This window comes from Clavelina lepadiformis, chromosome 5 (genome assembly GCF_947623445.1).
Source record: "Clavelina lepadiformis chromosome 5, kaClaLepa1.1, whole genome shotgun sequence".
NCBI classification, from domain to species: domain Eukaryota; kingdom Metazoa; phylum Chordata; class Ascidiacea; order Aplousobranchia; family Clavelinidae; genus Clavelina; species Clavelina lepadiformis.
The window spans coordinates 7,421,017-7,443,517 of record NC_135244.1 but is presented as its reverse complement, the minus strand read 5'-3'; the positions used below and the strand labels follow the sequence as shown (position 1 = coordinate 7,443,517).

Genomic DNA, 22,501 nt, shown 5'->3' with positions numbered 1-22,501 from the left:
GCTTACAGCTTACTGCTCAGCTGCAGAGGTGAGAAAAGCTGGTTTTGTTACTGCAAAATCCTAAAAATTATATTAATCCTCAGTTTAATGCTACAAGAAAGTTTTTACCAAAACTTTTCTGACGCTCCACTCGGCGACATCTTTAGGGTCAAACTTATAATTCACAATTTAATAATTCATTATAAGTTCATAATTTTTGTTGATGTCATCAAAAATATCTATCAAACTGTGATGATAATATAAAATTGCTTGCAAATCGAATGCCGCATAGAATACGGAAATCGGCAAAGCAAAGCATTGCGTTACGTGTCGCCTATGCATGACTTCCTGTGTATCGTTATAAATCGTGACGTGAGTTATTCTTTCATTTATAGCTATTCATTGCGTCACAGTCTACTAAGTTAACCCTAGAAAGTGGTCGACTTTATTATGTAGCTGTCCCAGTGTCTTATTTAATGTAATCGTTTAAACAAGAAACAATATAATCAGTTTATACAGTTGTCATGGTGTACAATTAATTCTAAGATTAAGAAAAGCGAAACAACGACCTGAGACTCATTTACTTCGAGGACAACAATTCAAGAGACAAACTTTGTAATTGAAGTGGTCGCCCTTACAGACTAAGGAACGATAAACAATCATTTCATTACAAAACTATATAAAATATTTTTCCCGAAACTTACATAAACATGAGCGTTGGTGGCCACGGCATTGCACCCACACGGAATCAGAAGCGCGGCTAGGGTTTTTAGTGCCCGGAGATAGAAGTGCGGAGGTCACTGCTTGTCTTAACTTATGTTATTCGGACTTAATTTACCTGCCGAATTAATGATCTGACTCCGTGGTTGCGTGCGGTTAGAATTCTCTAACCTTAACGTGTTACTACGGTTACTAGCCGAAAGCTCTTACGATTAATCAGATACAGTTTATCAGAAACAATCCTTTATTGTACGAACTGTACAGGTTCCGATTATTACACAATCACAAACTTAGCATTTACCATTTAAAACACGTCTAACAGATTACAATTAACACGACTAACGTAATACGTTCATACGATTCATATCTCCGTCTGCGCGGTTACTCGCGTATCAGTTCGAGTTTATAAAGCGGAGCGATGTGAGCGGAAGTATTCAACACAATATACACAAATATGTCAGAAATCGCAAACGATAAAATAAGCGTTGGGCAATGGGGATTATTTACAGTTAAAACTCGGATGTTATGAAATCACCTGGTAACGTACTAAACGGCGCTTTCACATAACGTTATTTAGAGAAAGTTTCCAAATATTAAGCGACAATTGCAGTTTCATCAATAAACAATATTTCAATAAATAACTGGCGAATACTTTCCCACGAATGATATATTGGTATTGAAAGTGGCTCCCAGGCCACTGCAGAAGCAGTATTTGTTCCGCCAATTGTCAAAATAAATGAGAAAAACGAACAGCGAACTATCATGGAATTTTCTTAATTTCTGCAAATGACCACCCCGTCAAAAATGGGCGAAGAGCAAACTATGAAATGTATTCTAACATTTATACGTAAAATAATATGGCCTAGTTGAAAATTTATGTGTACAATGTTGAAACGCCGTATAGAACTACTTTGAAACAGGGTTGCCAGATTTTGCAGAGCAATATATACCAAATATCAAAAAATTATATACCAAATGTATACCAAACCAAACTGCAAAAATATATACCAAATTTATACCAAACAGATCTGAAAAAGCAAATGAAACGTTAATGTAAAAACACTTTTTACACACACACCAACTTTAGGAGTAAATTTTGAAAGCTATCTAACTTACAGAAAAACGTTACTTTGACTGTTTAATTCATAATATGACTAGTTTTATTGATTAGTGACTATTGTCAACGCAAAACACTGCAGATCAGTTTTAGCCCACATAAATTGGTTCTGGATTAGCATTAGTTTCATCATCTGCAAAGTTTGCAATAAGGTGCATCTCCTCCATCACTAGATTTAGAGATCCAAGGAAATTCATGAGACCATTCTGAACGAAATTTTCGTTGACCATCATAACGTGGTTTCCATTTCCTTGATGCCATTATTATTCAATTTTGAATTTATCGTATAACGCCTTATAAACCAACTAAATTTAGCGCCCAGCTACCGTTTTCTCAAGACGGCTGAGAACAGTGAGTGACAGTCAGCACTCAGCAGTTCAGTTTCAGTAAATTCAGTCCTATACTCTACTGTTAGTCTGTTACTGCAGGGTTGCCAGATTGTAAAGTAAATCTGTGGTAGAAATTTAGAAACAGTTTTTTTAATTTCAAAAATATACCAAGGATATACCAGTTTTCCAAAATATACCAAACGAAAAAATCGCATACCAAACAGGTTTGAAATATACCAGATGTCTTGAATTTGGTATATAAATATACCAGTTGGCAACCCTGCTTTGAAACCTCTTATTATGAACGATCTTGATATTATGTATCTCACCATTAGGCTAAATGTGTTTTCTTAGATCATGTAACAGATAAGCAATCGAACACAACAAAATGCGATGAAGGAAATGGAATAAAGATGTGAAAACGCCTACGGCCCCTAAAATGGTGTTCCTGAAGGAGCATGGGCCAATAATGCCTCTCTTACTGCGTGCAGCCTGACGGTTCTCTTATAAAATATTCTGTACGTACGTATTTCCTTATGTATTGCAGTACTTGTTTGGTGCTGTGCGTGCTTGGAACCATGAGCGGTTGTTTAGCAGGTCATAGTTAGGCTTACCATAATTTTGTGGCTTCAAAGCGGGACGCTTTCGACATATGACGTCGCAATAACATTTTTATCGAATACAATGAAATAAATAACAAGCAAGATCACGAATTCTTCTTCAAGAAGTACCGGTACGCTACACAGCAAAAACAATAATAAGAACATGCTAATGTTCGTGTATGGCTTCTATGCGGTATGCTGGCTGACTGAATGCCAAACCGGGACGTTTGGCCGACCGATCGGGACGCCGGGGCAAGACGTTAAAAAGGGGGACTGTCCCGGCTAAAACGGGACGTATGGTAAGCCTAGTCATAGTCCACAATTCTTTAAAATTACGTTGGAAATCTTTGCAATTGTTTTCTTTTTTTATATTTGTCAAAAGCACATTTTTGGCACGTTTTACACAAAAAGAAACCAATTTTTACATATTATTAACGTCAAATACGGCTATTATCACTAACCTTTGAGAGAAAATGCTAACTAAAGCTATGTTTGTACGTTGTCAGCAAGTATGAAAACTTCCTTAAAAATATTTAGGAGATGTACTATCTGTACTATATTCCATTGCATTGCAACGGGGTACCGGTAACTTCTATTATTTTGTGTTGTACAACTTACTCCCGAAAGTTGCATTACTTGGTTTCAGAACACTTTCATAAACTACCTTATGTCGTGTTAACGAAGCTTAAGCTTGAATGCTAACAAGTTTAAATATGTTACACTTTGCAGTGTGTCTCATTCCTAGCAAAATGTCTCAAACAGGCAATGTTTCCATATCAGGAGCAAATATTTTAACAACATAGCATACAGTAGGTATTCAAGTCTGGCTGATAACATGGCTTTGGTGACAACTCTTTTGTTTCTCTTTCTGATATGAAATGATGATTTGAGGAAGTTTCCAAAAATCATATATTTCTTTTGCAGAAGATTTCAAGTCACAAGCAAAGAACAGAAGAGAAAGTTTTATTTTAAACCAGAAACCAGTTGGAGAAGTATCATAATTTGCAATGGAAGTACTTGCTATATGCAATACCCTTTAAAGTCAATGCAAAGTTTGATTAGTAATCCGCTGCTTATAACGCTTGAACAGGACAAGATTACCACTTAATAAATGAAATGTCAATGTCAAATACATGCGTAAAAAAATTTTTTTAAAAGGGTAATAATTGCGGTTTTGGTTTTTCGGGGTATAGTTTGACATTGTAGCGAACCATGGACACCATCCGAACATCACTTTTGTATTCACAATAGCGATATGCAGGTACAACACCAGCAAGTAGCCACCACCAGCCTTTGTCCTTGATAATTTGCCAGTAATCCGTAGCTGTTAGCTTCCATCGTTGAACATGTGTATGTGCATCAATAACTGGTGGCTTCCCCCATTTTTTAGATGCAAACAATGCTCTAAACAACCTCATATTTACAACATATCCTTAAAACAATGCAATAATGTCAATTTTAGCTTTCTATGTGAAGAGTTGCAAAATGGTGAGCTGCAAGAACATTTTAAACATACCGTACATTGAAAACTTTTAATTTGCTACCATCATGATAGAGCAAACTTGCTGTTCGTCTAAAACCCTTATTAATGTAACATTACTACACCACATGTCACAAACTCCGTTTACAACCCGTCACTTTATCCTGTTTTCAACAATTTACATGTATGATACTTTTTTTTAAGCATGATATGAAAATGAAGTCAGGCTGCGTTGTGGATGGCAGTTTACAATTTTGAGGCTCAAGTTATGCTTAACTTAGCATGGTCAAATGATCAGTGTATAAAGAACAATACCCAATCCTCCTTTTGAGTTACATTATGCTTAGCATATGCCGTATAAGCTTATAAAAGCTATGCTTACAAAGAAAGAATCTAGTTGCCTTTCGGTTAACCATCTTAAGTATGTCAAATTAAAAAATAACTGAAGTGAGAAATGACGTCAAGTACATTATCCTGACTTGAAAGTCAGGCAGTTTTCGACAAGAAATCGTGCATCAAAAGATGTAAATTTTGGCTTGATGGCGTACACTGAAGCCTTAACTGATGATGCATCTTTCTGTCATTGGAATCAACATTTTTACATACCGTGTTACCAAATATTTTACTCATCACGTTAATTTGCAATACCTTAAATAAACCAAACAAAATCTGGTTGTTTGTAGGCTAATTTATAATAAATAAATAAACAAAAATGAGAAGGTTCGGTGCATGTTATCACACCAAAAATTGCGTTTTTGCAAGCACAATTTCTCGTCTAAAATAGCTGTACTTTGACAGTTTACTTCAACGGTCTATTACCCCGACTGAAAAGTAGGGCAGTTTGAGAAATCGTGCAAAGAGGCAAATTTAGTTGTGATGGAGTGCAACAAAGCTTCAATTTTTTTGTTTTTCGGCTAATATACATAGGTATTCCAACAACCAGCTTTTCTTTGTTTATTATAAAACAGTGTAAACAAAAATAATTCGGGCTTGCACGTTGATGAACCTCATGCTGCGTGCAGCTGTCACACTTTCCAAGTTTTCACTAAGTTTTATTCAGCTGTTATCAAAGGTTGCCACTATTTCACCGGATAAAATTGGGCGTTCGAAGCTATTGTTCTCAGTTTTTTGTTAACAAAGTAACCTGTAACCTAAATCTACCATCTAAATCTAACTCCAATAAAACCTTAAGCAGTTAAAATAAACATTTTGCATGACCATGCTCCTAACCTACAACCAGCTATCTTTAACAACGGGCTGCCTGACATACATGCGGTGAAATAGTCACTTCGACTACCAAAACTTACTAAACTAAACCCACAGGACAATCTAGACTTGCCGTCGATAATGCAAAATAAATATTTTTGTGTCTTCTCTCCAAACCAACTATAAGAAGCTGTTTTAAACAATTGAATCGCGCAGTACCGACGAGCGATAACTATACTTACCAACTTGTACAGACTGTACTTACTCCAACAGGCTAGCGTACTTGCTTCAGTTAGGCTACTTGAACGAAATTATTTTCAAGGTGAAACCTGGATAATAATAAAGTACGGAATGCGGAATACTGTCAATACCGATTTCCGAAAAGTGAATAATCATGAAAAAACTTTTGTGTCGTACCGTTTATATTTCGCCATTGACAGTGGGGAGCAAAAAGTATGGAGATAATCCTTTTATGGCACAATTATGCAGAAAAAATCATGAGGAAACAAAAAAGAAAACAAGAATGCAACTTGTTAACTACAGTTGTGTTGTAACAATAAAAGGTTATCACCGCAGCTAAACTTAGAACTTACTTACCTTGACAGCAAGCTTGATACAAGAAATAAGAGCTAATTATAAATAAAAGCTAAAAAGAAGTAATACACAATAGTGTCAATGCTGAAATATCAAACAGCACATAGAAAAATATTGTATAGATTGGGAATGCGATGTGACTAAAATGCTGATTGGTTGGTTTTTGAAGTCACAATTAATTGTTTATTGCCTTATCGATGACGAATTAGCTCGATATGAGCCAATTTTAGGAACAGTCTTAGTTTGACAGTTAGTTATAATGTTTATTTCGCTTACACAAGCCTACGGACTTCTGGAACAAAAGAACACGACCGGTAGCATAAGTACAAATTTTATTTGTCGACCCTCACACAATAGCTTCTGAAATTTTGTATTCTCAAATAATAATCACATTTAAAGTTTCAGTCGTACTATTAGTGTTCGCTCATAAATTTTCATTTCGTACAGTATTACTACCAACAACACTTTTCGAACAAATAAAAGTTCACCCAAGTCAACTAGACACATTCGTTTCCAAAGTCAGCCTTAAAACTCCATCTGAATTGCTGTGTCAATCGCTTTGTCAATCTCTGTCTTTATACTGACTATTATGCCAATATAACCTGGTAAGGCGTGGTCAGCATGTCGAAATGAGCTATACCACAAAGTTTGATTTGACAATAGCGTAATACATAACTTCTTCGGTTGATGACTTCGATTCGCCCGTGGCTATAACACTAGTCCACAAGAATTTCAGGGTACAGAATTTTTGCTATAGGCCTAATTGTCTGGTCGTTCAGCGCCACATAATTTAAACTTCCAGGGCTAAGAATATTTATCTTTGAAAGAACAAACGCATCTTCGATCTTACATAAGTGCCTCGATCGTCATGCTGGAGAATGTCGTTTTCTTGAACTTCGTTTCCAGATCGCGTCCGAGCTGGATAATGGGTGTGTTGTTTGCTTGATTGTTTCTGCAGCATACGGCGTTTACATCATCAATATGCTGTTGTCTGAAACCTTCCGATGACATAATGAACTGGTCATGTGATAAATTGAGTGACTTGTCACAAACAACTACATGGAAAAAAATACAACTTCATCAAAGAAACACCACTGCTGGCCATAACTTCAAAATATATCTTTTTCCAATGCATTTTTGTTTTGTTGACGTACTTAGACGCACCTACGTAATTTACGCGAAATATATGTTTACATGCATTATATCTACCGCTGTAGTGTTGTGACGATTACGTCACGACTCACGAGTTGTTTTGAGATGTTTGGAATTTAATTTGGGATCTTGGAATTCAGTGTTTACCAGATTTGAGTTTTCCTTAATGACGTCAGATAATTTCCTCGCTTGAACTGGTGTGTCACATATAAATACTGATGTAATGTTTTCAATCTTCCCTTTTCATGTGATCGATTTCACTGGTTACTACAGCGCTATGTAACATTCCGTAAGCTTTGCCCGAAAGGTGAAAACCTTCGTGTCTATAATAAATAAAATGGCAACATTATCAGTTAGCAATATATATAGACAGAATTAAGCAACTAACAGCATAGTCACGCAAATTTGAGAAATGAGAACTCATCAATCGAAGCAAAAGCAAAACAAGTCACCAACCATCAATCGTCCTCGCTCATATTCAAACAATTACCGCCAGCAAATGCGGTCTTTGTGACATATGTGTTCCTTGTGTAATACCTCACACGAGTAGTGCACAAGCGAATTATTTCTTTGTCATAAATTGGTGCCCCGATCAGTTCGAAATTGCTGAGTTAGTTGCATATTGAGCGAGAAAGAATGTTACCAGCTATTTATGAAGTTTTGATGTCCAAGTTTCAACAGCAAGATCAGCCAACTACGAATGCTAGTCAACGAGGAAGTTTTCAGGACATTCCATCTACAATATCATCAACCTGACTAATTCGGAAACAACAGCACTAATGACATTGATGCCTGGTTGATGTGATGAAGTTTTGATTGCCTAACCAACGTGTTATACATCTCCAAGAGCATGAGCAAACTATTGTATATATTTTTTTACGCATCAAGACAAAGTCCATTGGACATCGCCACACGGCGCATCTCTCTACCGCAAACAAGGCTTGCTTCAGCCGCGGAACGACACACGCAGACGTGATCGCTCATTTTTTACCTTCGACACGCAAGGGAAATGCGACACTTCTGTAAGCTTATGTCTCATGTTTTGTATTTCAAGTGAAACGGTGTATCGATATTTGTTATATTTGCCGAACTCTGTCATTGTACTGTACCAAATTCTTGTTTTAACAAATGTGATGAATATTATAACCACAGACATAATTTTGTCGAGTAAAGGTTGCCTTCAATTTCATTTCAGGCAAGCTTTACTCTGGGTAGGAAGGCTATGTGACGATTACGTCACGACTCACGAGTTGTTTTGAGATGTTTGGAATTTAATTTGGGATCTTGGAATTCAGTGTTTACCAGATTTGAGTTTTCCTTAATGACGTCAGATAATTTCCTCGCTTGAACTGGTGTGTCACATATAAATACTGATGTAATGTTTTCAATCTTCCCTTTTCATGTGATCGATTTCACTGGTTACTACAGCGCTATGTAACATTCCGTAAGCTTTGCCCGAAGGTGAAAACCTTCGTGTCTATAATAAATAAAATGGCAACATTATCAGTTAGCAATATATATAGACAGAATTAAGCAACTAACAGCATAGTCACGCAAATTTGAGAAATGAGAACTCATCAATCGAAGCAAAAGCAAAACAAGTCACCAACCATCAATCGTCCTCGCTCATATTCAAACAATTACCGCCAGCAAATGCGGTCATTATGACGGATATGTTCCTTGTGTAATACCTCACACAAGTAGTGCACAAGCGAATTATTTCTTTGTCATAGTGTCAAAATCTCTCCTTCCAATGTGACGTCATAAATTCTGTCAGATTTTGTTGCAGTAAGAGACTTTCAGGATCACTTTGTGGGTATTCCCCAATTATATGACCAACTAATTCTCAATTTTGGTTTGTTTCGTGTTCCACGAGATCAGTTGGTGTCATGGTGTGGTTAGAATCCGGTCTGAATCCGGCCGACATCCCGGGTGTGCAAACTTGGTAACACAAGTGTGCACCTATTCATTCTTTCTTTAGTTCATATCCAGGCTATTACTATAATTGTAACTATAAACTTATCTATCCTAACATGACACGTTATCAAAACATCCTGTGGACCCGATGAGTTTTCATCGATTCTCATCGAAATTTGGATGCAGGGTCGTAACCACAAGTACGTGTGCTATTGTTAAATAGCATCTTGCTGTTTTCCAAAAGCGCCCTGCCACTGCTTGCTGACTTAGTAACAGACAGACTGCTGTTCGTGACGTGATTTGTAGCAGGTTAGTTTTCAAAGAAGTGAGCTGCTGATGTGTTTTTTCCAACAAAAAGTTACATTGATTTTTTATAAAAGAATGTTGTATTGTTTATGTTTCGTATATTTAAATACATATATTTAGAGATTGGTTGGTTAATGAGGGTAGCGTAATTTATGTTTACATTTTGATACACCCTTGATACAAACAAACAGTGAACTGTCCTCAAATACAAAGTCGTATTTTACTATTATGTAAAACTAAATAAATTTATTTGTACAAAGTCAAATGCCCAAAAAATTTGCTTGAAATTTATCTCAGGCGTGCAGCTGCTATGAAATACAACCCGGGTTAGAATGTCAATGGAGAGTTGGAGACGGGTGTATTTTTTAATTTTGTAATAATTCACTGTTCCTATAGTTTTATTTGCTTTTTGTATTTCCGTGCAGTGTTAAGATGGTAATGAAATACAAAGTTATGCCTGAAGTTGTGGTTGACATTGCTGCAAATCTGGTTGGAATACGAAATGGTATGAGAGAAGCTGTAAAACGTAGACCATCTGTAAGTGTTGTGGAAACTGTAATTGAATTTTGTTTTGGATTTGTTTATTTGTAAGCTTTTATGGTTATCGACAACAAATATTTCAAGTTTTATAGCTACCTTGCAAGGATTAAGGCCATATATATGTATTATACAGAACAGACTATACAGTATACAGACTATTAGAACAGTGTGTAAGCTAAAAACCAAAACTGTTAAACTATGGCAATACTTTTCATCAAGTGAACTGTTTATTTTAGAGTTTGCCACAAAGGGACCCAGTTCTTGTAGCCGTCAGCAAAACCAAATCTCTTGCAGCTGTGCGACAAGCATATGAAGCTGGTCAGCGTCATTTTGGTGAAAATTATCTGAAAGAACTTGTCATGAAATCTACAAATCCAGATGTACTTACAGATGCGGATGTTGTCAGAATAAACTGCAAAGTTTTTCAGATTAAGCTTTCAAACTTTTTTTGTGTGTTGTTATAACAGATGACGGTTATTTGTCCTGACATAAAATGGCATTATATTGGGATGTTTCAAAAGAAAATGGCCAGCGTTCTGATGAGAGTAACCAACTTATACATGTTAGAAACTCTCACAGCTTCCCAGGAAGCAGACGCTGTTAATTCGAGGTGGAAAGGCACTGAGCCTCTCCGTGTGATGATTCAAGTTAATACCAGTGGCGAAGAAAGTAATGCCAGTGCAGAATAATCATTTTTTAAATAATCTTATTTACTGGCAATGTTTCCTTGGGTTGTCAGATTGCAATCAAATATTATTGTTGCATAATGGTGACATTTTCTTCTGGTTACTTTGTGGCTACTTGTATAATTTCATGCATGCATTTTGTTGGCTGAATGTTGGGTTAATATAAGAATCTGTTGTGGCTTTTTTCATATGGGAATCTGGATTTTGTGCAATTTTTTGACATTAGGTAAAAGTGGAGCAAGCCCGGAAAAATGTGTCGATGTGTCGATACATATTTATAACAAATGTCCAAACTTGAAACTTTCTGGACTGATGACCATTGGTTCTGCTGGCCATGACTATTCAACTGGTCCTAACCCTGATTTTGAACTCTTGTGGAAATGTCGCACAGATGTTTGCAATGCACTTGAAATACCCATGTCTGATTTGGACCTTAGCATGGGAATGTCAGCTGATTATGAAGAAGCAGTAAATATTTTATACATTAGAAACTGGATATCTTTGATATAAGTAGTCATATATGTTGCTTAGCTTGTGTTGACTCTGTATGGATATGATATCTTATCAAAATGTTAAATGGTATTTATAAACCAAAAATTTTGCATAGGTTTGACAACCAACTTAAAATAAATTACTTTCTGGTCATATTAGATTAAAATATTTTTGTTATTTGTCTAGATTAAAGCTGGAAGTACAAGTGTACGAGTGGGTTCAAATATATTTGGGGCACGAGATTATTCACAAACTTCAAAAACTTGACCACAACTTTTGCATTGGTCTCAGTTTTATGACTACAATCGTTTGAAATTATTTATTACATTACTGCTTATTTTACCTTGGGCGTATGGTATATGCCAGAACTAATCTAAATCAGATGGTTGGTTTTAATTGTTATTATATTTAAATGTATATCATGTAGGTAACAGTTGATTTATAAGTTCAGCTAAACAATTCGGTATTTTCATTGAATTGCTAGCGTCTGTTTCTTTGTTTAACTGCATGTGATATCCTGGTTAGTTGAGAAAGCTGTCAACACTTGTCGTCAGGTTTAAATGTTTTTTATTATCACAACTTGATTGTGAAACAATAAATAATTATTGTTTATAATACAATAAAAATGATTTATTTTGTGACCATATCTGACTATTTTCAGTTCAATTTGTATTTGCTTTTCCCCTAAACTATATAAAAGTGCATAGTGATTACACTACTACCGTACCTAATACCACAAAATCGATTTGCACCTACACAGCCTTAGTGAACATGACTGAAGCGAACCAAATCATGCTCAAATTATTATCAAATGTATATATAATAAAAAAGTAAAGATGTGTTAGTTAATAGAGAATGCAATGTAGGCTATTCGGCATTCGTATTGATAGCCAATAGGAAAATGTAAATTATCTATTTATATTTGATTATACTTATAATTTATTGCTGGCTGTTATACTTATATTTTCACCAGAAATCAGACTGGGTTTACTAATAAAGAGTAAAACATTTATGCAACGCTATTATTTATTACAGGAACAACTTGTAACAGTAAAAGGCTCAGGAAGATGGATTAAACAAAAAATTTGGAAGCATGTTGGTGAATAAACGAAACTAACAAAATCAAAAAATGTCATAATTAGTAAAATTGTAAAACAATCAGTAGTAATAAGCACTGTACTGGATTGAGTAAATATACTTAAAAGCGCTTGTTAATGGCGTAATATTTTGCTGCTTTGTTATAATCTACTTTGTATCTCCCCAGAACAATGATGCTCTTACAATGTACAAGGAGTATATGTGAAAATTTATACATACAAATTACTGAGAAGTTGTATGGCGACAACATAGCTCAAAATGCAAGAAATATGCAGAACAAATAATTATTACCAAAATGTTTCTCTTTATTCATAACCTATCGCTTAACATCGTTTAATACTATTGTTAATTACCTTTCAAATTTTTATTTGATAACAACAATCACAAAAATTGTAAACTTCTAAAAAGCAATGCTATAAAAAGTCACTTGATAGAGGCATGGTTAAAACAGCAAATAAGCACATTTTTTTCGAGATTTTAGATAAAAAAAGAGACAGACTAAAGTGCAGCAGTGAGTAGTACACTAAACAAAATTAAAGCGAGAATAAAGTCATTTCACCACGAATGACCCTTCCCAGAGTAATTTTCAAATAGCCACTCGACTTATATCACTTTGAACACATATAATTTCAATTCAACGTGAATGGTTTAACCACAATTATAAACAATACACAACATTTTCATTGGCTAATGTCACAGCAAATGGTGACACAGTGGTTGGTTGAAGCACTAGTTCATGTTCCGAACGTAACTTTATATTAAGTTATGAATATATGTAAAACAAGAGATTGCAACCTGAATCAGCTTGTATAGGGTGTTAAAAACAGAAATACATCTTGCTATTAGAAAATTGCCCACACAGCTATCCGCAGCCTGATTCAAATAGAATTTAAGTAAATCAAGTTCATCAAACACAAAGCGGTTAAAAATGAAAACAAAAATTTGAAATTATAATTAAAGTGCTATGTAAAATTGAACTTATCCCATAATTATTCGATACAAAACCTTAAATACTCAGTAAACTCTCAATAAGGATTTCAACATGGCATCAGGCTAAGTAAAAAAAAAACACTGATAAATAACAAGCCAAAGTGCTTCAAGCGATTTTCATCTTGCATTTCGGTGTGCTACTCCTTGATTTTAGACTTCTTTGGAGCACTCTCATCAGTACATTCTTTAATTTCATTTTGTAATTTTTGCAACGTTTCCCCTTTTTCTTGTCTTGGCACAAGTAAGCGAGCCTTTTCAATTCGCTCACAGGCTTCTTTGCAATTTTTTCTACCAAAAAAATTACACAGCCAAGTTACAAAATAATGCTAACTAACTATGTACTGCATAACCAACGCCAATGGTTTAATCAGCAAACGTAACTCATTTAAAATCAAATAGATTATAACAAAAAAATTTTGTAAAATACTTTTAGTGGAAACTTTGTAGTGTTTACCTTGCACTGTCACTCTCAAGCTCTCTCAAGTCGGACAAAGCAGTTTTGGCAAACTGAGAGGTAGCCTCAAATACAATATTTCTGTATTTTTCTTCTTCGTCTTTGGTCCGATCTAGAATCTAGATCAAAAAGATGTCTGTCACTGACAATAACTTCTATTGATGGTCAGACAGAAAAAAATGGAAAGACACTGTGAGTATGATTACAGACAGAAGTTTAGCAATCTGATACACACCGTTCGATAGAATTCAATAGCAAGTTCAAATTTTTTTCCAAACCCACAGAAATTTCCAGCCACCATCAAGCTTCTTAACGCCGTTTTTGCATACTCTGGGTGTTCAGTAACTAGCTGTTTAAGCTTGTTACAAACCTGTTCATAAATTAAACCTTTTTTTGAAATATAAAATCAGGACAAGTTGCAAGATAGATGGTTGTCTCGTGTCTGATTGGTTTTATATGCAGCCTTTGTCTTCGTGACTTATAATTTGCAAAAGATTTATAACCTCAAAACGATCTTCTTTCGCTGGGGTAGACGATTTACACTCTAGTTGCAGCTGGTTTGCTTTAATCATCTGCCTGTTTATACATGATGTTTATTTGCAAATGAAATACATAACAAAGACTAAACAACAAATTTTAATAAGCCAATCAGTTTGCAATTAACAATTAATCATTCCTATAAACACGTACGAATAAAGCATAATTTTGCAATCAGTAGTCGCAGCTGTGATAGTCACATGTAACATTGTACCTGTAACATCGCATGAGATTATACGTTGTTTTGCCATCCTCCTTAAGAATCCCATGTTCAAAGAACTTCCTGGAGGAATCCAAGTAACCTTTATACTTTTTGTAAGCTTCTTGGAAGTCCTGCATACCAGCATCTTTTTCAAGTTTCAAGTATAGCAGTCCATTTGTTTGTGATATCAAAAAGTGCAGCAGAAAATAAGCCGTGTCTTTGGCAGTCTATGTGCAAATAAACCATATATGAATGATTACACCTGAAAATATAGGCAAAATACAGACTCCCCAAATGTTCTGACTAGCGTACTTTTTTACCTCTCTGGCTATGTAGTATGATAACTTAAGATAACGTATATGTTCTTCCCTCCGATCGCTATCAATATCAAATCCATCGTAGAACATCAACCGCCCTCTGGTGTACAATATAGATGCTAGTTGCTCAGGTAGATAAAGTTGTTTCAAATTATCTTCTGAAAGAGCTAGCTTGTGCTCACGTAGCATCTTCATAATAAAACCAGTTAGATATTATTGACAGAGACCACATATATTGTACTTGTTAGAAGTGCAAAAAAAATCTGCTAGATATGAACTATGAAAGTATATGTACCTTCAACCTGGTATCAGTAATTGGAGCATTCTCAGGAATATCAGGAAGTTTTTTCCCAGGTGGACAGTTTCTTTTCAGCAATTCTATATCCTCTCGGTTTAAGACAACTGTTTGGGCAAGGAGACTGAAGATTTTGGGATCAATTTTATCAACAGCTTTCTTGGAAAACTGATAAAGAATTCGGGCTTTGGTTTCAATAAAAGTATCTGGACCATTGCCTTCCAAGATTCTCTCCTCCACAGTAGCATCAAGTTCTTCCACCGGAATCTTACCAGCACTACACAGCAACTTCAGCATTCGTTCATGAGCCTCTTTCAGTGGCTCTTCTGCCTCAACCTGGGCATCGGTTTGAGTACTCGCAAAACCTTTTAATTCAAGCAACCGTATTTCCAGCATATTTCTGAAGATGCCCTTTGTCTCCTTGACAACTGGATCAACTGAGAGTGCCTTAGTGACATGGGGCATGAGATTTAAGAGCTGGTTGTGCTGATGGCTAAGACGGTTGTCTTTCTGGAAGTAGCATGACAATGCATATAGAGCATCTATTAATTTAGATTCAGATGTCATAGCTTTATTCTTCAAGGCAAATAGAACAACCCTGTGAGTACTAACAGTGCTTAAGTACACATCCTCTTGATTTCGGTTGACAACGCCAATCGAAGAATCCTCCAACTGTTTCAGTAGTTTGTTAGTAGCAATTTCACAGAGAAGATCACTCATTGGCTCTGCATTATCTTCACTTAGTATGTTACAGTGGCTCATTAGCTGCTTGAACAAGTAAACAGGTATATTTTCATGGTGAAAGTAGACAGCATATGAGAAGATTTCTTGAAAGTTTACTGTCCTACTTTGAAGTGTGACAGACTCCAATGTGCTCAGAGCCAGAATCATGGTGGCAAGGATGTTTCGACCTGTTTCATTTTCAGATGCATGATAAAAGTCTTTGATCCATTCATCTTCAAATTCTTTAATAAGCTTTAATGCCTCAGTCTCCTGTTGCATTGCTAATAGATATTTCTTGTATGACAGATTTTGCTCAGCACAATACGCTTTTGCGGGAGCCAGACCAAGAGGCAAATAGCTATAAAGTTCTGCAACACTTTGTGCAGCAATCTTCTCTTCATCATGATCTTTTGGTTCGAGGAAATTTAGAGCTTCTTTCTTTGTAAATCCACGGATCGTTTGGCGAGTGAATGCTGATGGGGTAACAGATCTTGAGGTTGCAATGATTTGAGCTTTGTCATATTCTGTAAGTTCCTTGATAAGGTCTTGCAGTATAGAATCTGCTTTAATAGCCTTGTATAGGTCTTCAAACACCAGTAAAACTGCAATTGAAGAATTTTTTATGTCCGCTATTAGTATGGAAATCTGTCTTCTGATGTTGTTTGTCGTGGTGTAACCATTTGTGCAAATTTTTGCGTCGATAACAGACTGCCGTAGTGCAGAAAAGGAGTCTTCATCATTCTTACATTCGAAGAACCAAACCACAGCAGTTGGATGCTTGACTTTAAACTCTTCAGCATAGGCAGCTGCACACTGCGATTTACCACAGCCTGGCAAGCCCTGTAAAACCACAAATCTTTTGTCTGCCAAGGTGGTTTTCATTTTCTGATAGGCTTCAGTTTCCTTAAAGTGAGGAGCTTTAGGATGCAGTCTTTTCATAGTAAAGACGCTTCTGTATTTTGAATGGGAAAATAACCTATGCAGGTCTACCTTCATCTAAAAACAAAAGAAATAGAAAGTTTTACATAGCATGTCTGTGAACATGAAATTTAAATAATTGAATACACATATATAAAGGTTACCACAAATGCTTATGGAAAAATAAAGACATTCTTTATTTGTACAAACTGTAGATACTAGATATACAGTGTGTACAATAATCGTGCAAAAAACATGGTTAGTTTACAAAGACATACAAACATTTTATTTACATCTGCTAAGGTTTCAATAAACTTATGAAAGCCAATGTTGCCCTTCAATATAACATTTTTGAAAGAATCGTCAACTTTTTCATCTTCCTGGGCATTTTCATGTAAGCTTGAAAATTCGTTAAAAAGCTTCTGTTTTTGATCAGGAGTAATATGATCAAAAATGTGATCCCACTCATCTTCCAGCAAATGTTCGAACTGTTGATGCAATTCAGATGAACCACCTATTAAATGTAATGACAAATGGTAAACGACGCTCATTGTTGCATTTGCGTTCCATCATACTGAAACAGTAGAATTAGCTATATATGACCACAGATAATATGACCACCCGCTAAATAATCATTTTGGTACGGTCTCGAATTTTGCCATATAAAATTTTCCGTTTACTATGACTAGGCATCAGATATAATGACCAATTTTTCCGCCTTTCTCAGATATTTTTACCAATTTTTCTTGTCAATTATTTATGCAACTTGACAGCGAAAATTGTGTCACATGTATTCTCAATTCACCTACTGAGGTTCAACTTTAACGTTGCTGCTTAATGTTAATGAAATAAATAATGAATTCAATATTTTTTTCATTGTGTGTCTAGCTATATCGATCCTGGTGCGGTTAAATGGTACTGTAGCAGTTTCAGTTATTGTGACCATTTGGATATTATGACCAAAATAGCCTGGTCCCAAGGTGGTGATGCTAAGCAGAGTCTACTGTTGTTATCATGTTGGCATACATTTTTTACCATGTTTATAAGCTGCAAACAACTTTACAATTATTCTTGTTAGTTATTAAAGCATTAACTTAACAGCTGAAAATGGTTAAGTTTGAGAAGTTTTCTTTTTTTTCTACTCACAAAATACCAAATACCTTCTGAACCTGCAATTTGGCAGATCACTCTTCGAAGTTTGTTTTTCTTCAGAACATCTTTTAAATCAGATATTGCAAGTTTATAGCCATGTCTTTCCATCCAGCTATACAAATTAACTCGTATTATTAATTATCCATGACCTATGGAAAAAACGGCGACATACACTAAACATCACTGACTCTTACATTTCCAACAGTGTCTGTCTTTGCTTCATCTTATTGTGGGGATGGGCAGTACTGACATTATCTACCTCTTTGGAAACGTCAAGCTTTTTGATCAATTTTGTCCACTCTGGTTCTGATATGGGTACATCCACTAATTCTTCTATGAATTTCCGCAACTCGTCCTGTTGCTCATCAAAACTATCCCTGTTTTCTTCATCTAAATAAGTGAATAGCTATTTGATAAGAAACATGTAACTTTTTGGGATTTTTTGTATGACTCTGCAGATTTAGCACAGAATATGAGATAAGCAAATGGTTAAAAAAGTAAAATTTTACCTAAATAACGACACCACCATCTCTGTTGCGTTGCTATACGTTTCGCCCTAACTAAAATGGCATTTGTGCTTTGAAATGTGCAACGTTCTTTTTGATTTTCATGCCAGCGCAAAAACATATTCGAGACCTGCAAGATAAAACAAAAACAGAATTTTTTACTTGTAAAAAAGGCAGTTAGCGAAACTAATAGTTAACTTGTTACAAAAATCATTAGTAGTTAATAGTTAGCGTCAACAAGGCCACCAAAATCGTTAAACTGGTTCAGATTATCAGATATATATATATAACACTGCCCAGCAAAAAAAAAAAATTGTTGAGATGCCAGCGATGTTTTAACGGATTTTGAGTAATTTGAGGTCGCTGATTCCGAATTTGGCATTGGTTTTGCTGAATTGGTTCTAGTTTTCAAGATATGGCTATTTTCTTTATTTCAGCATTTTTCACTATTTCTGGCATTAGTGACAGTGTTCTAGCTATCACGTTAACGTTTTTGTTTAGGTTGGAACCTATGAATAGACTTAATTGTGATTCTCAATAATTAAACCTGCCTTATTTGTTGATGTACTGACAAAAATGCGCTAATTTCTCCTGATTTCTTGAAATATTTAATGCACTGAAGGCAAGAATCACTGACCTTGCTATCATCAAGTTTGCTTCTTTCGAGTTGTAGGTGTAGAAAGTGTTACTCTTCTTGAAACTGGTTAGTTGTATGGATATGTTTTTGCTTACTTTATTGATTTTGTTTTGTTCAGGATATATTCTTGCTATACCAATTAAGTATAATTACATAAATATGAGTTCATCACGACCTCAATGTGTAAACAGCTCGGATTTATTTTGCTACATTTGTGGGGAGTATACTGCTCAGATTAAAAAAAAAACATCACTGATTTTGCCAAGCAAGTATATCTTGCATATTTTGGTGTGAAGCTTGGCGATCAATATAAGCCTTGGGCTCCTCATAAGATTTGTAAAACCTGACTGAATCTCAGAGGTTTTAAACGCTACAAGAGGAGTACATTGGAGTACCCTAACTTGGGATCAGCAAGGCGACCGGTTGAGCACTTCAAAAACATTGCCGTACCTGTGTTTATATCACTGCCAGATTTGCAAGAAATAGATATTGAGGAAAAGCATGAAATGAAGCATAGTGAAGAAAGTGGTGACAGTTTTAGTGATTATGAAGAAAGCTCTTCCACTCCCGAACAGTTTACACAAAAGGAGCTTAATGATCATATCAGAGACCATAACTTACCAAAAGAAGTAACTGAGGTTTTAGCTTTCAGACTGGAGAAGAACTGTCTAAAGGCGGATGCAAAGATAACAGCGTACCGGACTAGAGAAGAGGAACTTCTACCTTTCTTCAGTCAAGATGGAAAATAAAGGTGATGGAAGAAAGATACCAGGGCAGATGGGACAAAACGTGATGGCAGACTATCGCTGAGTCTTCAATGCGATTGTCCTGACGTCCACCATAAAAGAAAGTCATACAAAAAGCGATTCACCAGCAACTATATATAAAAACAGACATATTACGCACTGATTGATTTAGTATTGTGTTATTCATGTATTTGACTATATTACTGACTATTGTCCAAGTGTATTACAGTTGGCTGAGACCTGAAACCTAGTATTGCGTTATGTGTGACATGAGTGGAATTTCCGAAAGTGAAAAATCTAAATATCTCAAAAACTAAAGTCAATTGAGAAAAACAATTGCCATTTTTGAAATCAGCGACCTCAAATTAGCCTAACATCGTTGTAAAATCTTTGGCATAAAATCGTGCAATCGTGTTGACCAGTGGATAATAGTTGCTTCATTTATTAAGAATGTAAAACAAAATTAAACACAGTAGATGTGCTAAACACCAAAAGATTTGGATACATAAGAATTCAAATAATGGCATTTGAGATGCATACAAACCCAAATCTGCTCAGTTTCAGCATTCTGCTTTATCTGAGTAATTGATGAGATAATAAACAACAAAATAATGCTGAAACGTTTCCTTTAACTGATAAATTATGATATAATTTAAATCATTTTCCACTTATTATATGGCTGACATAACAAATTTTGAAAGTATCCACAGGAGACTCACGTCGCTACGGTTATGAGAGCCTGCACACGGTCTGCAAGTTGACTGTGAAAAGTTGCAGATCGGTCAAATGCAGAAATTGCTTTATCACATAGGATTACTACATAAATCCTAAATGATAATTATTCAAAAATAAATATTATAACAACAATACATATACCAGAAAAACGAATTATGAGTGAAGTTAAATTTTGCATATATATGTTTGCATACATTACATATATGCATGTATATGTTAACGATGTTATTGATTTTTGTAAGTTATGATTTTTGTAAGTTATGAGTTACGATGTTATGATTTTGATAAGAGCTTATTGATTTTTCTGCTTTTACCAGTAAAATATTCAAAACTTCCTACTCACTAGTTAAACCATATGTCACATACAAAGTGGCGTGTAGTGGCTGTTACTCAGTGTAGTGTACACATTACATTCACTTATAGCCACACAGTGGTCATTTTCTTGCATTCTAAGTCATAATAGGAAACATTAATACAAAACAAGGAAAAAGAAGGCATTGACATATGCACGATGCAAAACTAATTAAACCTACAGAAATGCAAAATCTAATTGGTATAACCTTGGTTTTATTTATATTACAGGCAATTGTTTTTCATGTGTTCATCCTGTTAAACTTAAATGTGAAAAACAGTTCACATACATGAACCCAGTTGCATAACAAAGTTTTGTTATAGGTCAAGACCCTTGACATTTACCATGCATCCACCCTATATAATGCAAAAGGACTAAACAACTGTCATCAGGAGCTATTTAAAAGGCTTTTGTGGTTTACATTCTGTGCAATTGTAGCGCTCTTCTCACAGAAAAATTTACTTTCTATGACCTTTATCCAGGTTAACTCATAAAATGATGGTCATAATTAAGATAAAACAACTCTGATCTCAACTATTGGATTTATCGTGTGAAGTTTGGTAAAAGTTCATTTTCAAGAACAAAAACTGCAATTAATTCGTTCCTTCTACAGTATATTTTAGTTTTAGCACAGAGAACAATTAATGGTTTTGTAGTCGTGTAAGCACAAAAATTCTACACAGAATTATGTATATTTATGCTTTTAATTCAATGATGTGTGATTACATGCATTGACAGCATTGCATACTGGCAGAAATGTACTGTTAAGGTGTTTTTGAACATGACTCAAAGCTTTAGGCTTAATTCGATTACGCAAAGCAGTGATTAAATTACTTTCGACCATCCCACCATCTTTGAGGTAACAAAAAAATTAAACTATAACATTTTTCTCTAATTTCATGAAGTTTTTCTTGTAAACATAAAGCTTTCCTTGCAAAGTTGACTTATTCATGGTATATATAAAAATGGCCGATCTTATGTGCATCTATAAATTACAATATTTGAATTTATTTCTACTTCAGCATAACCCAAGTTACAAACAATAGTTGCACAACTGAAAGGACACTATGTATACACCTATATATATACAGCCTAAAAATTTAGTTTTTGATAACAGAGTAGAACAAATCTAAAACTAAAATAAACACAACAAATAGGACAAAACCATTTGTTTACATTTTAAGCAGGTATTTAAGTATATAACCTTCTACATGGAGAAGATCAGTGAACAAACTTAACCTTGTCTCAAAATTTACAGAAAAAAAGGATTTTTTAACACTTTTATTTATTTTCATGGTTTTTATCTGGCTCAGGTAACCAGCATATATGTTATTTACCATATGTATACAAAATGAAAAAACATGTTAGCATGGAGTACTGCAATTTAACGTGCAAGAAAATGTCTGTTATGTAGTTTATAATAGTAATACCCTTTTAGCTCTTGTTGAATGATTCTCCTCCACACTCTGGATCTCACCAGGAGAAAGATTTAAAAATTTTTTTCCAAACAAATTCCAAGCGTCCTGACCCCATGCAACACCTTCACTAAATGCATCGGCCAGACGAATAACATCTTCTTGCTTTAATCTTTCACCATCTGGCTTTGGAGATTGCTCATATATATCACCCATTTTAAAAGGCTAGTAAACAAATTTTCTATACTTGATCAAAACATTATAGCACTATACAGCACAATACCTGGCCATCAAAAAAGGAAAT

The 22,501-nt window shown here is 35.1% G+C and overlaps 2 protein-coding genes and 1 long non-coding RNA gene across 6 annotated transcripts; 2 read left to right on the top strand and 1 right to left on the bottom strand.

Annotated features, from left to right (window-relative positions):
* Positions 1 to 7: 7 nt before the first annotated feature.
* Positions 8 to 4,130, top strand: LOC143461304 (uncharacterized). Its single transcript, XR_013118034.1, has 3 exons — positions 8 to 28; positions 2,500 to 3,046; positions 3,672 to 4,130. It is a non-coding gene; the product is annotated as an uncharacterized LOC143461304 (long non-coding RNA).
* A 3,121-nt stretch (positions 4,131 to 7,251) lies between these two features.
* Positions 7,252 to 12,330, top strand: LOC143461298 (pyridoxal phosphate homeostasis protein-like). Of its 3 annotated transcripts, XM_076959174.1 has the most exons (7): positions 9,056 to 9,405; positions 9,828 to 9,939; positions 10,179 to 10,322; positions 10,410 to 10,611; positions 10,855 to 11,096; positions 11,307 to 11,404; positions 12,156 to 12,330. In XM_076959174.1, exons 2-6 carry the CDS (start codon positions 9,835 to 9,837, stop codon positions 11,385 to 11,387), a joined length of 774 nt encoding a protein of 257 aa, XP_076815289.1. In that variant the 5' UTR covers positions 9,056 to 9,405; positions 9,828 to 9,834; the 3' UTR covers positions 11,388 to 11,404; positions 12,156 to 12,330. The 3 variants fall into 3 exon arrangements, 2 of the variants coding, with proteins under 2 accessions (XP_076815289.1, XP_076815288.1); XM_076959173.1 differs by lacking the exon at positions 12,156 to 12,330 and having other exon boundaries at positions 9,057 to 9,405; positions 11,307 to 11,964; XR_013118032.1 differs by lacking the exons at positions 10,179 to 10,322; positions 10,410 to 10,611; positions 10,855 to 11,096; positions 11,307 to 11,404; positions 12,156 to 12,330 and having other exon boundaries at positions 7,252 to 9,405; positions 9,700 to 9,829.
* Positions 12,129 to 22,501, bottom strand: LOC143461281 (uncharacterized). Of its 2 annotated transcripts, none has more exons than XM_076959143.1 (12): positions 22,213 to 22,501; positions 18,316 to 18,442; positions 18,001 to 18,196; positions 17,815 to 17,918; positions 16,948 to 17,168; positions 15,014 to 16,732; positions 14,722 to 14,907; positions 14,414 to 14,628; positions 14,166 to 14,238; positions 13,898 to 14,032; positions 13,663 to 13,781; positions 12,129 to 13,496 (listed from the first exon to the last, which is right to left on the bottom strand). In XM_076959143.1, exons 1-12 carry the CDS (start codon positions 22,411 to 22,413, stop codon positions 13,346 to 13,348), a joined length of 3,447 nt encoding a protein of 1,148 aa, XP_076815258.1. In that variant the 5' UTR covers positions 22,414 to 22,501; the 3' UTR covers positions 12,129 to 13,345. The 2 variants fall into 2 exon arrangements, with proteins under 2 accessions (XP_076815258.1, XP_076815259.1); XM_076959144.1 differs by having other exon boundaries at positions 17,824 to 17,918.